The sequence below is a fragment of the Vipera berus genome (assembly GCF_964194415.1).
Source record: "Vipera berus genome assembly, chromosome: 1".
Taxonomy (NCBI): Eukaryota; Metazoa; Chordata; class Lepidosauria; order Squamata; family Viperidae; genus Vipera; species Vipera berus.
In genome coordinates this window covers 113,595,294-113,614,757 of record NC_138202.1, presented here as the reverse complement: position 1 = coordinate 113,614,757, position 19,464 = coordinate 113,595,294, and the positions used below count along the sequence as shown (strand labels likewise).

Sequence of the window (19,464 nt, the reverse complement as noted above, 5' to 3'; positions counted from 1 at the left end):
CTTCATTAAACTAGACATACCCAATTCCAGCAACCGTTCCCTATATGTTTTAGCCTCCAGTCCCCCGATCATCTTTGTTGCTCTTCTCTGTACTCTTTCTAGAGTCTCAACATCTTTTTTACATCGTGGTGACCAAAACTGGATGCAGTATTCCAGGTGTGGCCTTACCAAAGCATTGTAAAGTGGTATTAGTACTTCACTTGATGTACTATACAATTATACAAAAAATGAATTAGTAAAGAATCTCCAGCTGTTTAACAATGCACTACCATAGATGATACACCTCCATTACAAAAATCTGGACAATCGCTCAGTGGCTAAGGAAGAGAGGGTTTTTTGTCTTTTTTGCCACCATCTACCGGTAGTAGTTGATAAATAGATCTGAAATAAAACTGGAGGAATTATGAAGATGTGCCTCGGCAGAGCATCCCACAGCTGAACACTTTTCTGAGACACACTAAAAGCCCTTTAACTCTCCAAGAACACTTATTGAGTGGCTTCACTTGAGTAGCACAACTCCATAAAGCTACCACATTGCAGTTAGCACACATCACTACCCAGATGCACATTTTGCACATCATTTGGTAGTCGCCTTTCCTATCATTAGAGACATTTGAATGTAACCAAGGAACGGCACCAGTCCCTGCTCTCATATTGCCACTGGAGAAATTGCACAGAAAGCAGCACAGCATGGCCTCATGTTAGATAGTCCTTAGGAGCAGCACGATTTATGCTGACATGATTTCCTCCCAGCTCTGGGGCAGGAGGAGGGCACAGCAAAGCAACTCTGTGGAACTATTTGAAATATAAAATAAGAATGCAAGAGATATTTGACCTTTGGGCTTCTAGTCCATATGATGATGGTAAGGCTAGAGGACAAATACTGTTGACCCATTCTCTTATGATTTGCCTCTCTTTCCCTTCCCAGGCATCCCAATTGATCTTAGCCATATTTGCATGGCCATCCTTGATCATGAAGCCCTGTAGAAGATGTCTCCAACCCTACTCAGTCGTATTTTTAAAAATGATTAGAATGACCCGTGGATGACATGTTACATGTGCTGATGAGTCCCACTTCTTGACTAGCAACAGCTGCAGAGAGGAGTCTTTGCAATAAGTTACACATGAGCTGTGATTTTAATCTGTTCAGGTTCCAGCTTGTGAAGAATCTTCACAGATGTCTGGAAGGCCCTTTCAGCAAACGTTTGCAAGAAAGGCATGAACCACATGGAGAAGGCTTACTGGAGGACTGGGGGCTCTTGACATACTTCTACATGATACTCTCCTGATACTTGAGCCAGTTTTAATTACAACTCGGTCATGTACAGGAAGTACAGATTTGTGACTTAGATATGAGTGCCTCTGACACTGGCATTGAGACAGAGTCTTACCTTTCCCATGCTTTGCTCCACTTACTAATCAGACACGCATTGTGTTTTTTTCTACCTAAGTGTTCAGAAACTCAGTTTCAACAACTATCTCTGTCCTTCAGTACTGGTGCATCTAGGTGAGTACATGTGTGTAGCAGACTACTCCAGAAATCTGGTGAAGCAAGCTGTAACTCACAAAAACTTACCCTTGCAATATTTATGTTTCTAAAATGCCCTTCTAAAATCTGTGAGAAATAGGATAATGTAGGCCAAGACCCTCAGATACGTTTGAGTAACACAGACTGTATGTGGGTTTGTGTAGGTACACCTACACTGCATCTAAAATGTTATTCTTTTTAATTTCAGATTTGGTTTTTCTAAGTACATGAAAATGGATGAAGAGGAGGAGGATCTACACCAAAGAGCCTTCCTCTTTCTGAATCCTGATAGTGAGTATTGCCAAGATCCAGCTTCATCCAGCCAATCAGAGACCACTTTTAGTATTTAACTTATTTTATAAGCAGCTATTGAATCATTGACTGCCAGCAGTATTATAATAATACCATTCGCTTGCAGGACTTGTGGTAACATTTTTGTACTATCCACTTGCAGAGCTTACATTTCCAGCTGTGGCAAGTTATGTTCTGGGGTGATTTCTGAATGCATTTACACAGGGACTTCTTTTTAGATAGCATTGACAGCTCTGCTCCTGTAACAGAAAACTAATGTGAAAATCAGTTCTTCTTATATATAAGAAGATATTGGTTTTGTGCACAAACTGCTGCACATCCAAGCAGATTCTCAAGTGGCCTTATTAAAGGCATGCAGTGCCTGCCGCCTATGCACAGAAGTATTTGATTCTGGTCCTATTCTGTGGGGAGCATCCTGTACAGCAGACATGTCAAACACAAGGCCGGGGGCCGGATCCGGCCCGCAAAGTGGTTTCATGTGGCCCGTGAAGCCATCCTGGAAATAGTGAGGGAACGGCCCCCACTGCCTTGGCCCTGGCCCAGAGACCCTCCTTCTGCCAGAGACCCTCAGATCTGTCCCACTCCTGCCCAGGCCCCCATAGGCACCCTTGATGCGAATGATGTAGAGATGGCCACGTCCACCCAGTAGGCCATACGCACTTTAGCCACGCCCACCCAGTAGGCCACGTCCACCCTGGCCATACCCACCCGGCCCCCTGAGGGCAACTGCAATGCTGATGCGGCCCTCAATGAAATTGAGTTTGACACCCCTGCTGTACAGGTAGTTTTCGACTTATGACCCAATCGTTTTAATGACAGTTTGAAGTTACAACAGCCCCAGAAAATGTGACTTACCATCTATCCCCAGTTATGACTGTCACACTACACTAGTGGTCATGTGGTCGCAATTTGGACTCTTAGCAACTGGTTCACATTTACAACGGTTGCAGCATGTTGCAGTCAGATGTTCATGGTTTGTGTCAGCCCTCTCAGGTAAACCAGACAGGAAATACGATGAGATGAAGTGATTCTATTTTATTGTAAGGCTACATTAACAGAAGCTTGCAAGTCTGAAGACACAAAACTTCCCGCCTCCACTTTTAACTCCTTCATCCATTAGAGTGGGTCTTTCCTAAGTTTCTTTCCCTGACTGTTAACCAACTGAAGGCATCTATCCCTTGTCTGATTCTTTCCCAGGCATCATCTCCTCCTCCTCCTCTTTCCCCATGGCCATTCATATATTGCATTACATCTAAGACCTTTCCAGTCAGCTTGGGACAAGCAAAGTCAATTGGGGAAGCTAGATTCACTTAACGACCACATGGTTTGCTTAACAACCACAGTCATTTGCTTATTGACTGAAGTAAAGCTGGTCGTAAAATCAGATCTACTTGTGTAATGATCATACCACTTAGCCATTAAAATTGCAATCCCAATTACCACCCAAAAGCAAGGACTCCCCTGATCTCTGCTCTTCCCTGTATCTTTGTGACATTGGATTTCGAAAGGCCCTCCCAACCAAGGAAGCCATTTTTGCCATCTAGACACTGTTAATCCTGAGAACAATCTTTTGCTTACCTTAAAATGCAATCAATACTTTTCCTAACTTAAACCTGGTTCACAGTAATGAAAATATTAGACCTTCAGCCTCTGCAACATGTACCCTTGACCTTTTGCAAAAAAATGAAGAGGCTTTGTTAATTATATGGGGAGAAAACAATATTTTAATTCGTCTGGTTTGAAATTGACCAAATTTCAGATTCCTAGTTCTGTCCCCCAAAAAACAAATTATGGAAATCTATACAGTGCATATTGTTTTTATTTTGTACAAAATATTTTTGTAAACACATTTACAATAATTTGTTGGCCAGAATAGACTAGAAGCATGGAAAACAATGACCTTATGACCTTTATTTACCCTGTAAGGCCACTGTTTTTCATTATATCATCAAGTATCTTATTTAGAACAGGGAGGAACAACTTGTCTCTTACACCCCCCCAGATGTTGTTATACTGCCTTATTCATCATCCCTCGCCATTAGCCATGCTGTCTAGGATTCATGGAGATTGAATTTAAGGAAAAGTCTTCCCTGCCTTACAATCAGAGCAATGGAGGTTGCTGAGTTTAGGAAACAGGAATATTATAGCTTTGTTTTCCGAGAGCTTGTTTATTCTAAATGTTTGCTGTTTTCTACCTCCCCAGTCTCTTCTCAGTCTCCTGCTATAGGCTCTATTGACTTAAAGCTTTGTTCTTTATCTCATTGTCTGCCACACCCTCCCTACCCATGAGTCATCCTACCAATCCCAGATACCACTCCAAGATTTGACCTACTTTGTGAATAATTTCCTAGATTTCCTTGACGAGGAGGAAGAAGGTGCTGATAGTCCTGAACCTACTGACCCTTTTCCTGATGTCAAGAGCCCCAGTGTGTTGGATGCCCATGTGTTCACTGGAATGAAGAGAAAAGATAGGCCCTTAGCCACAAAGGATTATGGGAATAATATGGACTATAATAGTTTTCATCAGAAGCAAAATAAGTTTAACGAAGAAGGAGACTTCACGAGGCAAGCTGTCTCTGTAGGCCCAAGCAGTGAACCTAGCTTGAGTCCTCAGACTGCATCTAAGGGCTTCCAGGCTTATGAGAATGCAGCCCCCTTTGGAGAACATGTCATCATCAACGGCCGATCTCTCAACTGGGCACAAGATGTGGAGAAGGGAAGGAAGGAAATTGATCAGGGACTACTGTCGTCTTCAAAAAAAGGCAGCTCTTTCAGCCTCCAACCTCACCTTTCTGTGCCCTTCTTTGTTGGAAAGGCCAAGCAGCAGAGTCCTAAGGAAGAGAAACAATCCAAGAAAGAGACAAGCAAACCTCCAGAGAAAGTATACGTGACCAGACTACAGCCCAATAAGAAGAAGGCCCCATCACAGAAGGATGTCTTCCCTGGAGTCTTCCTCTATCCTAGATCTCCAAGGAAGGTGCGATGGAACTCCAGGATCCCTCAGGGTCGCCCTGCTCCCTCCAACAAATTTCATTCTCCCTCTGTCCATAGAACCTCTTTGCTTGTTGGTAATGCCACGAGGGAAGCAGATCTTCCTAAAAGGAAAGGCCTACGAGCCAGCCGGAAATGGGAGCAATTTTATGGTAGGCAACCTTTTAAAGGCAGTATTAAGCGGCAGGTGCGCCCAAGTGCCTCAGTCTTGCCTGCAGAAGGGCTGTTCAGCAAAGAAAACTTTGAGGTCACCACTCCAGCAAGGACTATGTTAGATTTCAATTCTTCAGAGGCAGTGCTGTCTGAAGGGGTGCAAGTGACATCTTTCCTCCAGATATCAGAAATGACGGAATCTCAGCAGAAGGGGCTTGAGGGCCCTCAGAAGACCCAGGAGGAAGAAGTGGAAGAGGAAGTGTCTGATTATAGCTATGAAAATTCTGAGCTACAGCAGAGCTGGCTAGAGGACTCCATCAATTGGCAAAGGACGTTTAGTGTCAGCCCTGTTGACTTTGAATTGCTCCGCTCAGACTGGAATGATCTGAGGTGCAACGTTTCAGGAAACTTGCAGCTGAGCGAGAGCGAGGTGGTGGATGTGGTGGCTCAGTATATGGAGAAACTCAATGAGAAGAATGGCGGGTAAGAATGAAAGAGAATTGTGTGAAGGGAGGCATTATCAGCAGAACAGATAAGGGTGGAATGAGGTTCGCCTTCACCCTTCCATCCAGCAATTAGGTGTACTACTCTAGGGGAAACTGTTACACTTGTGTGTTTGTAGGATGTGTGTGTTCTGCCCAGGATCTTGTCAGATTAAAGGAGATTTTAAAAAATGCTAAATGAATGGATGTACAGCTGATACAAGATAGTTTCTTGGAGGAGAGTATTTGATGTGGGCCAAGCTTCCATATGACAGCTTTCTGTCCTTCCACCCCCAGCATCTACACTCTCTTGCGAATCATTAATGTTGAGAAGCGGCGAGACACGGCCCGAGGCAACCGCTATCTGATGGAGTTAGAGCTGATGGAGAGGGGTCAGAGAACAGTCCGGCTCTCAGAATACATCTATGTCCTGCTCCACCAGGGCAAGTCAGAGGACAGCACTGAAGTCAACCCCGAAGGGCCTGCAACAGTAGCCACTGAATCACAACCACCACCTAGTGCCTGGAGTCTTCTGTATGGAAAACCCATCCTCTGCCGACCTTTGCGGCTCAGCTGGAGGCATGATGTTATGGTACATTTTGTTGTCCCAGGTAGGTGATTTGCCCCCTGTATTCCAGGGTTGAAAGGCTACTTTTCCCAGGCACGACGTATGAGGCAGAGGGAAAAACAAACCCAGGGACCAGCTGCAGTTGGGTTGGGGTTGAAAGAAGTTTGGAAAAGAAATTTCTCCTGGAATACACAAATATTCTTTTCTATCCTCTTTATTGTTCCCGTGGGACCTTGTTGACATGAAATGAGAGAAATTATAGGAGGAAAGTCTGTCTATGCTCCATTTGGGAAGGAAATGAGAGAAGAGTAAGATCTGTTCCTCCCTAGCTAATCTCTGTGCACTGTGAAAGAGTAGCAGTTAAGAATACTGTAACCCAGATCTTAAATAATGTGTTTTTGTTTGCATTGGTAAATCCCATATTCTACAGTATAATGAGACTATAGAAAGAGCAAAGATGCACTGATCAATAGGTGATAAGGCAATTATATTGGTACTTAGCTATATTGGCATCTCTTTACGTATAATTCTGTTGTTCTGCTATTAGAAGAATGTAATGCTCAAATACTGAATTTCTTTGGGCTAGAAACTTCTGAAGTCTTTTGAGGTCATGACTGAAACCTGTGCTGAGAATTGTCCGTATGCCCTTGCTATTGTGAGTCCATAAGGATAATTGAAGCCTTTAATTCAGGGGTCTTCAAACCTGGCCCTTTTATGAGTTGTGGACTTCAACACCCAGAATTCCTCAGCCAGGCACGCTGGCTGAGAAACTCAGGGAGTTGAAGTCCACAAGTCATAAAAGGGCCACGTTTGAAGACCCCTGCTTTAATTAGTGGAATGTTTCCCTATAAACACTCTATTGAGCTTTTGTGTTAAAATGCCCCAAATCCCTGTTCATATCTTGCAGTGAAGAACCAAGCACGCTGGATACAGCAGTTCATCTCAGATATGGCCAGTCTATTTCTGAACACCAAGGATGCCAACTTCAATATCATATTGGTGGATTTTGATAGTGATGACATGAATGTGGAGAAAGCGCTTCAGGAGGCTCACCTGCCCAGGTAACCCAAGCAGTGATGAAAGCTCCAGAACCATTTCCTCTGATGGTTCTTCCCTAAGTCCTCACAGCTAAATCTTAAAACTCCCAAATTTCTTTTAATGACTGCAAACCTTGCCCACTACTTTTCTGTGCAACATATGGTAGGTTCAATTAACCACTAGGAAGATGGAAAGCTGTTTTAGTAAAATCTGCTCAATTTCCTCTCTAAACTTGCCACATTATGTGCAAACAACCTGATCACTGTGTAGAAGAGTGAGGCTTCAGATGCAAAGGATGCCAGCACGAAAGAAACAGTGCTTGTGTATACAAAAAAGAAATGCCAACAACAGCATGGCTATACATATCAAAGTTTTGTGTGTGTGTTATGTCTCTAACGAATGCCATCACTCTTGTTAGATCTGCTTGGATGAGTTCCAAGTTTTATTAACCATTGTAAATATCAAGAGAATAAATTAACATGCATATAACCTTCCTAGGGCTGTAGGTTTTAATCAGTTTTATTGGTAGGTTAAAGCTAAGCCGTGAAGGTATGTACTAGGAAGTGAACCTCATTGAAAAAAATAGATGCATGTGTCACCTCTTATTCATTCTTCAGTCAAAGGGACTCCCAAAGCAACTTCCATAGATTCTATTTATTGAAAAAATAATAATAATTAGTGTATCACTAAACAACCAGTCATAGTTATAGTGTGTCAGTGTATCAATAAGTAACTAATACTTTGGCTAAGTGTTTTTGATCTAATTATTCCAAAAGCCAATAGATAGATATAACTGAAGGAAACCAAACCACTTGAGAACCTAAAAGAGCCAGCAGATATAAGCAATGAAAGAAGCAGCATCTTGAAGTTACTACTATATTTTAAGGAGCCTGTCCCAGGATTAACACAGAGTAAGGAAAGAAGGGACGCGGTGGCTCAGTGGGTTAGGACGCTGAGCTTGTCGATCGGAAGGTCGGCAGTTTGACGGGTCGAATCCTGAGTGCCGCATAACAGAGTGAGCGCCTGTTACTCGTCCCAGCTTCTGCCAACCTAGCAGTTCGAAAGCACGTAAAAATGCAAGTAGAAGAATAGGGACCTCTACGGTGGGAAGGTAACAGCGTTCCGTGCGCCTTTGGCGTCTAGTCATGCCGGCCACATGACCACGGAGACGTCCTCGGACAAGCGCTGGCTCTTCGGCTTTGAAACGGAGATGAGCACCGGCCCCTAGAGTCGGAAACAACTAGCACACATGTGCGGGGGAACCTTTACCTTTACCTTTAAGGAAAGAAGAAGAGACAACTATGACTGTAATTTTTTAGCCTAGTTTGAGCATGCTCAAAAGTCCTAGCTGGCACAAAACAGTTAGCCACTCTCCAGTTTGATCTTTTAGGCCAGGGGTAGGCAACCTTGGCTCTTTTATGACTCGTGGACTTCAGCTCCCAGAATTCCTGAGCCAGCCTGGCTCAGGAATTCTGGGAGTTGAAGTCCACGAGTCATAAAAGAGCCGAGGTTGCCTACCCCTGTAATCTAGGCATATCCATTTGAGAGTATGGCAACTTAAGGTCAATCACTTTTAGGGGCTTGGGGAAAAAAAAAAGAAAAGAGCGGAGAAGTAGAGAGGGTGACAATTGCCCATACTTTATCCTTGCCCATTCTCTGCAGTGAGAAGCAGGAGGCGCCTTGTCTTCCTATTAATGATTTAAACCAAAAGGTGAGAAAAGAGAGGGAGGAGGAAAGTAATAATAAACAGTTGTAATGAAAAGCCAGAAGAGCTGAGGGAGTGGTCCTGTGACTGACTTAAAACTTTGCAACAAGAGCCTGTGGATATGAACACAGAAGTAATTCCACTGAATTAAATAGAATTTATGCCCTGTTAAGCATGCCTCCTGAATTAATCTATGGAAGCTCATCTGAATTCATAGGGCTGCAAGTTAAAGAACAGTGCCTAATTCTTCATTTGTTTTTAAGTCTCTTGGCTTCAATTATCACTCTGGAAAAAGACAATGAACAAGAAAATCTCGAGGAGGAACTTTCCCTCTAAATACAACTGAAGAGTTCACTGATTAAAAAAAGTTACGGGTGAACTTTTGGTAATATATGAAATTATTTACCTTTGGTTGAAGAGATGAGAGTTAAAATGCTCGCCTTTCTTGCCTGTCATCTTCTTGACTGTCATGTACTCTTCTCCACCTAGAGTAATCACTTCTTGATTTATAGCCTCTTCCCTGATACTGGGAATCTTCTGGTACTTAGAGCCATTTTGCTGAACAGACTGAGCTTCCTGCTGGCTTCTCCACCACTGTGCCTTTATCTCCTGCCATTCCTTTACAGGTACCAATATTTGAAACGTACAGGGAACTTTGAGCGCTCTGCAGGATTACAGGCTGGGGTGGATGCCATAGAGGTGAGACCCAAGGAGAAGTAGGAGGGCCTTCCTGGAGGTGTTGAATGTCTACTTTGTCCCCCACTCATGGCCTGCCTGTAATGCTCTTTCACCCCTCAGGATGGCAGCAGTATTGTATTCCTTTGTGACCTGCACATTCACTTTCCCCTCAATATTCTGGACAGCATCCGGAAACACTGTGTGGAGGGAAAGCTGGCCTATGCACCCATTGTCATGAGACTGGGCTGCGGGAGCTCTCCACGAGAACCCAACGGTAAGGTGCTGCTGTTGCTGGGAAACTATTGCCTGTGAATTGGTGTAGCATTTTCAGGCACAGAACTAGGAATCTTGGCTAGCGCATTCCTTCAAGAGGCCTTCGCTAAGCGGTTTTGACATAAAAAGCACTAAATGATAACACTGCCAAGTGTGGCTGCTCATTGAAAGCCGTCAGCATATGTGCGGCTGTTTTAGTGGAAAGGGATGAGAGGAAGTATGCTCTTTTTAAAAATATGTACCATACTGTTGCTATTAATTACTTATTATTGTATAAATGGGGCCATATGCTTAGTCTCTAAAGTCTTCAGGATCATCTGAGCTTTGTGCAGTAGACATTCCTTTCTGCCCAATATTCATCTCCTAAAATCTGTTTCACAGTTGTAACTACCGTATTCTTGGAAATACGGAGTAGATGGCTTCTTCTCCAGAGGCACTGTCTTTGCAGAGAAGACAACATGGGAAAGATTTAGGCCAGAGGCAAAAATCCTGTGCCAGATGTTGCTAAATTCCTATTCCCAGCACCCCTCCCTTTTGATCGCTCAGACTAGGACTGCTGGGACTTGTAGTTCAGCAAACTTGGAAGGCTACAAATTCCCTGATATAGTTTTAGTACAAGTATCCTTAAGCAATAATAATAATAATAATAATAATAATAATAATAATAATAATAATAATAATAATAATAATAATAATAATAATAGATGATGATGATGATGATGATGATGATGATGATGATGACAGTGGTGGAATGGATCTTGGAGGAAGTTTCTCTGTAGTTCTAGGTTGCTTCTCTCCTTGATTAGTTTCCATCTGTTGCTTCTTGTCCTACCTTCAGGCACTTTGGAGAATAGCTTGACTCCCTCTTCTTTGTGGCAGCCCCTGAGATATTGGAACACTGCTATCATGTCACCCCTAGTCCTTCTCTTCATTAAAGTAGACATACCCAATTCCAGCAGCCGTTCCTTATATGTTTTAGCCTCCAGTCCCCTAATCATACTTGCTGCTCTTCTCTGTACTCTTTCCAGAGTCTCAACATCTTTTTCACATCGTGGTGACCAATACTGGATGCAGTATTCCAAGTGTGGCCTTACCAAGGCATTGTAAAGTGGTATTAACACTTTACGTGATCTTGATTCTATCCTTCTGTTAATGCAGCCTAGCAATGTGTTGGCTTTTTTGGCAGCTGCAGCACACTGCTGGCTCATATTTAAGTGATTGTCCACTAGGACTCTGAGATCCCTCTCACAGTTACTCTATTGAGCAAGGTACCACCGATACTATACCTGTGCATTTGGTTTTTCTTGCCTAAATGTAGAACCTTACTTCCTATATTATTTTCCATAATGGATCAGAAGTGGAATTTCCTGATAGACAAGTAGCCAGGGGAAAGAAGTCTTGTATGACATTTTAACACAGATAATTCATCTCTAGCCAGCAAAAGTAAAATAGATAAAATAGGTCTTGGTGACAAATATACCGTCTATCTCCTAATGTTTTCAATATGGACACTATCATCAAGGGGATGGTGGGGAAAACAAAATGGGAAAGTTTTGCTTTGCAAAGAATGGCTTGCAAGCCTCTTTCAGGTTCATTCTAATAGGAAATAATATAGACATACCACACTTTGGGTATATACCGTATATACTTGAGTATAAGCCGACTCGAGTATAAGCCGAGACCCCCAATTTCACCCCCAAAAACTGGGAAAAGTTGTTGACTCGAGTATAAGCCGATCCGCCGTTCTGCAAGCCTCCGCCGCCGGCGGAGGCTGGATCCGCGCTCTGCAAGCCTCTGCCGCCAGCAGAGGCTCGATCCGCCATTTTGCAAGCCTGAATACACAGGAATACCCTGTGTGGCCGCGGCTCTCGGGGAAGCCCTGGCTGTCCGCTTCCTCGCTCCACGCTGCCATTCGGGGCCCGCGCGTTCCCTGGGCAAATCGCGGCGCCCAGCAGGCGAGGAAACACGCCCGCTCCAGTCGCCCCCCCTTCCCTCAGGAGACGCGAAGCAAGTGACCGCCCGGAGCTTACCGAGGACTTGCGCGCGGCCGAGGCTTCGGTGCTTCCAGGATCGCGCGCACCTCTCCCAAGCCGCCGCCGTCCGGAGACCTGCCGAAGTTTGGGGAGGTTTGGGGAGGTGCGCGCGCACCTCCCCAAACCTCCCCAAACGTCGGCAGGTCTCCGTTCCTCCTGCCGACGTTTGGGGAGGTTTGGGCACCTCCCCAAACCTCCCCAGGTCTCCGTTCCTCCGCGCAGACCTGCCGACGTTTGGGGAGGTTTGGGCGCCTCCCCAAACGTCGGCAGGTCTGCGCGACATTTGGGGAGGTTTGGGGAGGCGCCCAAACCTCCCCAAACGTTGGCAGGTCTGCGCGGAGGAACGGAGACCTGCCGAGGTTTGGGGAGGCGCCCAAACCTCCCCAAACGTCGGCAGGTCTGCGCGGAGGAACGGAGACCTGGGGAGGTTTGGGGAGGTGCCCAAACCTCCCCAAACGTCGGCAGGAGGAACGGAGACCTGCCGACGTTTGGGGAGGCGCCCAAACCTCCCCAAACGTTGGCAGGTCTGCGCGGAGGAACGGAGACCTGGGGAGGTTTGGGGAGGCGCCCAAACCTCCCCAAACGTCGGCAGGAGGAACGGAGACCTGGGGAGGTTTGGGGAGGCGCCCAAACCTCCCCAAACGTCGGCAGGTCTGCGCGGAGGAACGGAGACCTGGGGAGGTTTGGGGAGGCGCCCAAACCTCCCCAAACGTCGGCAGGAGGAACGGAGACCTGCCGACGTTTGGGGAGGTTTGGGGAGGCACCCAAACCTCCCCAAACGTCGGCAGGTCTGCGCGGAGGAACGGAGACCTGGGGAGGTTTGGGGAGGCGCCCAAACCTCCCCAAACGTCGGCAGGAGGAACGGAGACCTGGGGAGGTTTGGGGAGGCGCCCAAACCTCCCCAAACGTCGGCAGGTCTGCGCGGAGGAACGGAGACCTGGGGAGGTTTGGGGAGGTGCCCAAACCTCCCCAAACGTCGGCAGGAGGAACGGAGACCTGCCGACGTTTGGGGAGGTTTGGGGAGGCGCCCAAACCTCCCCAAACGTCGGCAGGTCTGCGCGGAGGAACGGAGACCTGGGGAGGTTTGGGGAGGTGCCCAAACCTCCCCAAACGTCGGCAGGAGGAACGGAGACCTGCCGACATTTGGGGAGGTTTGGGGAGGTGCGCGCGCACCTCCCCAAACCTCCCCAAACTTCGGCAGGTCTCGGACGGCGGTGGCTTGGGAGAGGTGTGCGCGATCCCAGAAGCACCAAAGCCTCGGCCGCGCACAAGTCCTCGGTAAGTTTTTTTGTTGACTGGAGTATAAGCCGAAGTGGAATTTTTCAGCCCAAAAAGTGGGCTGAAAAATTCGGCTTATACTCAAGTATATACGGTAAATAACATGAATACATTATACATAATGACATTTTATCCTTAGAGAAGGTCAGCATTGTATTTTGAATAAAATTAGATTTTGCTATTTTTATAGCAATTGATCAGTTGACTAAAATATTTACATATGCTTTTCCAATTGCTCAGAGCTGTTTACTACTTAATCATAAAAACTAATCATAAAAACACCAAACAAATGTGCACCAGCAGAATGAAATAAACGTCCAACCCAAAAAGAGAATAAATGGAAGGTAGGCTGCAATTACTTGTTTTGCATACTTCAGCTCTGCTTCTTCTGGGTGTGGGAAAAGAGACAAGGGCATCTATAAAACCATTTCTGAGTCCAGCCCCTAGTGGGTGCAGGAATCCAAATGAGAGCAACACAGAGAGATGTCTATCCAGCCGCTGCTTGAACACAGTCAATTATTTTCCATCATGGAAGGAAGATCACCGCCTCTTTGGATAACTGCCTGCTATCCTTATTGTTAGGAAGGGTTCTTTCTAGCATTCAATCAGAATCTGCCTCGTGGTGACTTAAATGCAGGGCTTTTTTTCTCATAGAACGCCCAGAACGGAGTTCTGGCACCTTTTTCGGATGGAACCTTGTAGCGTAGCCAAGGCGGGTTGTATGACATCTGTGAGTTCTGGCACTTTTTTTTTTTTAGAAAAAAAGCACTGCTTAAATGCATTATTTAATGCAGTGCATTCTGGATTGACTGAGCCAGTCACTCTCTCTAAGTCCTAGGAAGATGACAACAGCCAACTATTTCTGAACAATTGTCAAGAAAACTTCATGGACTTGTCCAGGCAGCTGCCAAGAGTCAAAGAGCAGAGGTAGGCAACCTTGGCTCTTTTATGACTCGTGGACTTCAACTCCCAGAATTCCTGAGCCAGCATGGCTGGCTCAGGAATTCCGGGAGTTGAAGTCCACGAGTCATAAAAGAGCCAAGGTTGCCTACCCCTGGTCAAGAGTAACATGAAAGTCCAAAAGAAAAAAATAATGTAGGAGCTACATCAGTTGCTAGTAGACTTTTGGATACAATTTCAAGGCTTTGGTTTTGTGACTTAGTTCCTCAATAGCTTTGGGACCATCTGACTGAGGTAAAGTTTACCTTTCTACAAGGCAGGAGGACCAGCTGAGGACGTCTCCCTCATGAGGAGGTAACTTGCCTCCCTGATTGCAACCCCTCATTTTTGAACTCCTTCCTTGTTATCCTCGGAAAGCAATCAAGACAATGTTTTTGCAATAGACTTTGGATAAAATGATGCAGTTGAGTTGAACCTAGCTGACCCAGAAAGGAAATATTTTATAGTCTAACTTTACAATGGGTTTTGTTGTTTGCTAAGTGTTTGTTTGGTGGATGTCTATAGTTTTCATCTCATTGTGAGCCAACTAGAGTATTAGGAATGAGAGACACATGAAGTATTGTATAAACAAACAAAACATCCCGGAAGAATGCAGTAGGAAAGCCACCTTATAATGTATGAGGAAGACTGCATGATTGTATCCAACCTGAAGGTTTTTTATCTTCTTTCTGTTCCCATAACTGTTCCTCATAGGTCCTCATGTTATAGCAGTCAATTATAATGGTGTGTAGACCCATTAGAAAATTATTTTGAATAAGGAAGTACATGCATCCTCTTCCAGAATTTTGTTTATCAATAAAAGACAGTGTCAACATTCATTATGGAGCCCAATTCTGTAGGTCTATTAGTTGGAACCAATTTGATCTGAGCAAAGGTACCATTTCAAGGGGCACGCTGGGCACTTGTAAAGCTGGCATAACCTTTCCCTACCCTAAATTGCTTTACATAAAGGTTACCTCCTCATTTCTTTTTTATCTACATGAGATAATGTTGCTTGCTACCACTCAAGGACATGTTTCTATGATCTAAACAGGACCGTTCAAACTTCTGATGCTTTCCATATCAAATCCGAAGGAGGGGAAAAAAATCTTGCCTTGTCTTTTTCTCAGGCTACTGGGAAGTAAATGGCTTTGGCCTCTTTGGGATCTATAAGTCTGACTTTGATCGTATTGGAGGGATGAACACAGAAGAGTTTCGGGACCGCTGGGGCGGGGAAGACTGGGAGCTGTTGGACAGGTGAGACTACTCTCTATAAAGTCTCCATATCTTTTCCAGCCCATGTCAGAATTCTTCTGGTCACTGAAAAAAGCAGACTATTTTGCCTGAATAAATAGCTGGGATTATTAGACAGAGAGGTCTCTGTTGACGACTGTGTACATCATTGTTTTTACCTGCAAGATCATTAAATTATTTGCAAGTAATGCGTTGCACTTCTACCATCCTAAGGACACAGTGAGCTACAATTTTGAACAGGCAAGGGCAAACTGAAACACATCCCTCCCCTCCCCATCACTCCCCATCCTCTCTCCCCGCAAGCCGATGCTGTCTGCTTTTATTATCTGTGGGCTGGAAGTTGTGAAACTGACTTTAAAAAGACCTGGGCTTGCAAGCAAAATCTAAAATGCTTTTGAAGCCTGTGCAAAAATGCCTTTAGGCTAATAGCCTATTTGAAGATTTCCTTTTCAAGTGACATAGACACCATTTTTCCCTCTAACAGAGAACTAGACTGCTACACCCTCCCTTGGTTATTTTTAACCCTTGCTTAATAAAGGGAAATCCAGTCTTGCCCAGGTTTTTAACTTATTTTTTACTTCCAGACGGTTGTCAACCTACAGACATAATTGGGACTGCAGCTTTGGTCACATCATTGTGGTCACAAGAAATTGGACTCAATTTTACAATAGTTTTTTATGACTGTCATTAAATGAATCACTAAGATCATGAAGCGAATCCAGCTTCCCCAATGGGCATTTTTTGCTGGAAACTTAACAGAATTGTGACTGCTATAACCAGTCATAAATGAGACCTGGTTGACAAGACCCCAGTCTGTGTCATATGACTGAGAGTATAAGGTCATAAGTGCGAGTATAAGATCACAAGCCATTTTGCCAAGGCCATTGTAATTTTAAACCGTTATTAAATAGCCATAAGTTGAAGGCTACCTTTGTTTTCCCTTGGGCTTGGGATAGTGTACATTTTCCTTTCATTGCTTCAGCTGAAGAACCAAGAATTTATCTTTTTTTTAATCATTTTATTTATTTGCTGCTAGTCAGCAGAGCAATCCAGGACAATACAGATAAGTCCTCGACTTTACGACCAGTTGCTTACCAACTGTTTGAAGTTACAACAAACCTTGAGGCTTGTTACAACCCACATTTAAAGTTCTGATTATCAAGGGACCTGTCATGTGACCTTACTTCAGGAGCTCAGCAACATGGGCATACAGTATTTACAGTCATTTGTAGCATCTTGCAGTCATAAGATCACAATTTTGCCATTCATTCATTCATTCATTCATTCATTCATTCATTCATATACTGTATAGACTGAAAAAGAAGAAGAGACTCCTTTCAGGACTTATACATATAACTACATCCCTTATGGCTAGCTCAACATAGAAGCAGGATGGGGAAGAGAAAGGTATTATTGTGTCATAATAACTAGTTTGAATTTTGGCACATTCTGGGATCCTTCTCCAAGATCTACTACACCAATAAGGACCTGCACTTTTTCCCCCCCAGAAAACTAGCACATGGTTTTATTTTTATCCAGTCTTTCAATCAAGTACAAAAGACACCATACATAGCACACTTTCTCTTGGTTTCCCCCTCAACTATACAAGCTCTAGAGCGGGGGTTCCCAATCTTGGCAACTTTAAGACTGCAACTCCCAGAATCCCCCAGCATGGCTTATTTTTGCTCTCTGTGCCCAAAGCAATTCATACATATAGTACTGTATTTCTCCAACCACATACATTCTTTCCCACAGTAAGGTTACTGTTTCCTTTAGTGTATTCTCAATTGATCAAAGGCAATCTCCCATTTTGAAAATAAATTGGGTCAGAGGGTGGGGGAGCCTAGTCCCTTTGATGTAAAGACAGTACACATTCACAATATAAACAATGTGTAAGTCAGATGCTCAACTAACCACAGACTCCTGCATGTCCCTAGGTAGATCAAACAGTCTTGTTTTGCCCGCTGGAAATGGTTTGAATTGCGACTTTGTCAAATCTTGAGAAAAGGAGTTCCAGAATCCCAGAATAACCTATGAGGGCACCGCCCAAAATGTTATGCAGGGCAACAGGTTTGCTCACATTGACTATGCATGTTTGGTTGAAAATTAATCCCATAGAATTTAATAACACTTTCTTCTGAGTAAGACTGCAGAAGATTATAGCCTTAGCCGTTTGATTTGATCTACCCATCATTTATGTTTATTTCTAAATATAATCCTGTCCTTGGTGAGGTCAAAGTATGAAGTACGGTAGTCTTGATGAATTGCCTGTTGAAAGAGACAGTGTACAAAAAGAACAGGAAAAACAGTAGGTATAACATTTTAACTTCTATGCAGCTAGATGTATCAAAACACCAATACACATCCACACATTTGTAATTTATTTAATAACATTTAAATGTGGGGCATCACCATTTAAAAATAGGGGGGCAATGTGTACCACACAAGTGACACCTCTATAGGGAGAGTGCTATCATTGAAAAGCCCTGGTTCTGAATCACATACTGTGGGAAATATCTATATGTAAGGCCACATACAGGATCTTGCTGGGCAAATTTAATATATGGGCCCACTGATATTGGAAGAGGCACTATTTCAAATATTTAGATTCTAAACCAATTAGGGCTTAATAGACAAATGTCATCACGCCAAGCCCCAAGGCAAGATAGGAAGCAAGTAAATGTAACCAAGTTTAACCAATAAGGCTCAGTCAGACACAGGCAGTAATTGTTTATGGCCTGAGGTCCCACAGTCCAATTCAATATCCCTAGGGCTACTATATTTGGATTGACAAATGTTTGGATGATCATTAGATGGCAACCACAGGAAGTCCTTGACTTACAACAGTTCATTTAGTGGCTGTTCAAAGTTACAATATCACTGAAAAAAGTGACTTATGAGCGTTTTCACTGAAAAAAGTGACTTATGACTGTGGCAGCATCCCCATGGTCATGTGATCAAAATTCGGACACTTGGCAGCTGATTCATATTTATGACGGTTGCCATGTCCCAGGGTCATGTGATTATCTGTTGCAATCTTCTGACAAGCCAAAAGTCAACGGGGGGAGCCAGATTTATTTAACAACCATGTTAGCAATTTAACAACTGCAGTGATTCGCTTAATAACTGTGGCAAGACATGTGGTAAAATGAGGCAAAATTCAGTTAAAAACTGTCTCGCTTAGCAACAGAAATTTTGGGCCCTGTTGTGATCATAAGTCAAGGACTACCTGTAGGTAGTCGTGTAGATATTTTTTTTCAGCCCAGGTATTCTAGCACTGGCTGTTCCTGCACCAGATGCAGCTTTTGAACTAGCTCCATGTCATATCAGCTAATCCATATATGAAGTTACTCCTGTTATGCATGAAAGAGTTCTGTAGCAGAGGTTTACTTGGAAAAGCTAACTCATGATCTTTCTGTCTCCTCTTTCTCTTTTCCCTTCCGTTGCCTGATTTATTCCCATTGTTTCTAGGGTGCTTCAAAGTGGGCTAGAGGTAGAACGTTTGCGACTCAGGAACTTTTACCATTACTACCATTCCAAACGTGGCATGTGGAATTCACACAGCAAGAAGACACCCAAAGACTAAGCACCAGCTCTGCCATCAGCTGGACCCCCTACTCCTGGTCTTCTTTAAGCAGGAACAAGGAAACAGCAGCCACAGCATGACCCAGCACAGATTTTCTAGTGCTACAGGTAGCCTTCTGGATGCAGCATCAGTCAGAGGCCAGACCAAGAGCGCTTGGAGTGGAGGTTTTTCTACGAAACTACTATTTAAAGCAAACCATGTTTATTTTGGGATTTTTTTGTGACTTTTCTTAAAGGATCTAATTTCTTAGTAAGCAATTACATTTATTAACTCGGTAGTGCTGAAAGGCAAAGAGTACTGCTAATAGGAGAGTGAGGTGAGCTCGCCAGTATTACTGCCAACCAGGAATGAGCTGGTGCAGCTTCTCAAAACTCATGTAACTGCCAGGAAAGGTTTATGACTGTATTTGCCCTACTTTAACTCCTCAAGTGAGCAGGGAAGCGGAGAGTCTTCAATATGTCACAAATGGTTCCTTCTTGATGTGTTTACGCCCCTGCCAGTGGGAGAAGCTGAAGAGAAATGAAAATATTTCAAAGGGGCATGAAAAGACTTGTATCGGGCGAGAGATGCTCCAGCCTCTTCAATACAATTTTGGAATTCCCCCCCCCACACACACACACTAGCTCTGCTGCTTTTGCTGCTCCAG

At 44.1% G+C, this 19,464-nt stretch overlaps 1 protein-coding gene across 1 annotated transcript in view; it reads left to right on the top strand.

Moving 5' to 3' along the window:
• The window catches only part of B4GALNT4 (beta-1,4-N-acetyl-galactosaminyltransferase 4), a gene marked incomplete at both ends in the record, with an annotated part of 245,336 nt that extends 226,518 nt beyond the window's left edge, over positions 1-18,818 (top strand). The window contains 8 exons of the mRNA XM_081313323.1: positions 1,737-1,819; positions 4,192-5,467; positions 5,764-6,077; positions 6,942-7,095; positions 9,404-9,476; positions 9,576-9,729; positions 15,109-15,235; positions 18,704-18,818. Coding sequence (XP_081169449.1) covers positions 1,737-1,819; positions 4,192-5,467; positions 5,764-6,077; positions 6,942-7,095; positions 9,404-9,476; positions 9,576-9,729; positions 15,109-15,235; positions 18,704-18,818 — 2,296 coding nt within the window. The remainder of the gene's footprint in view (positions 1-1,736; positions 1,820-4,191; positions 5,468-5,763; positions 6,078-6,941; positions 7,096-9,403; positions 9,477-9,575; positions 9,730-15,108; positions 15,236-18,703) is intronic.
• Positions 18,819-19,464: the final 646 nt, after the last annotated feature.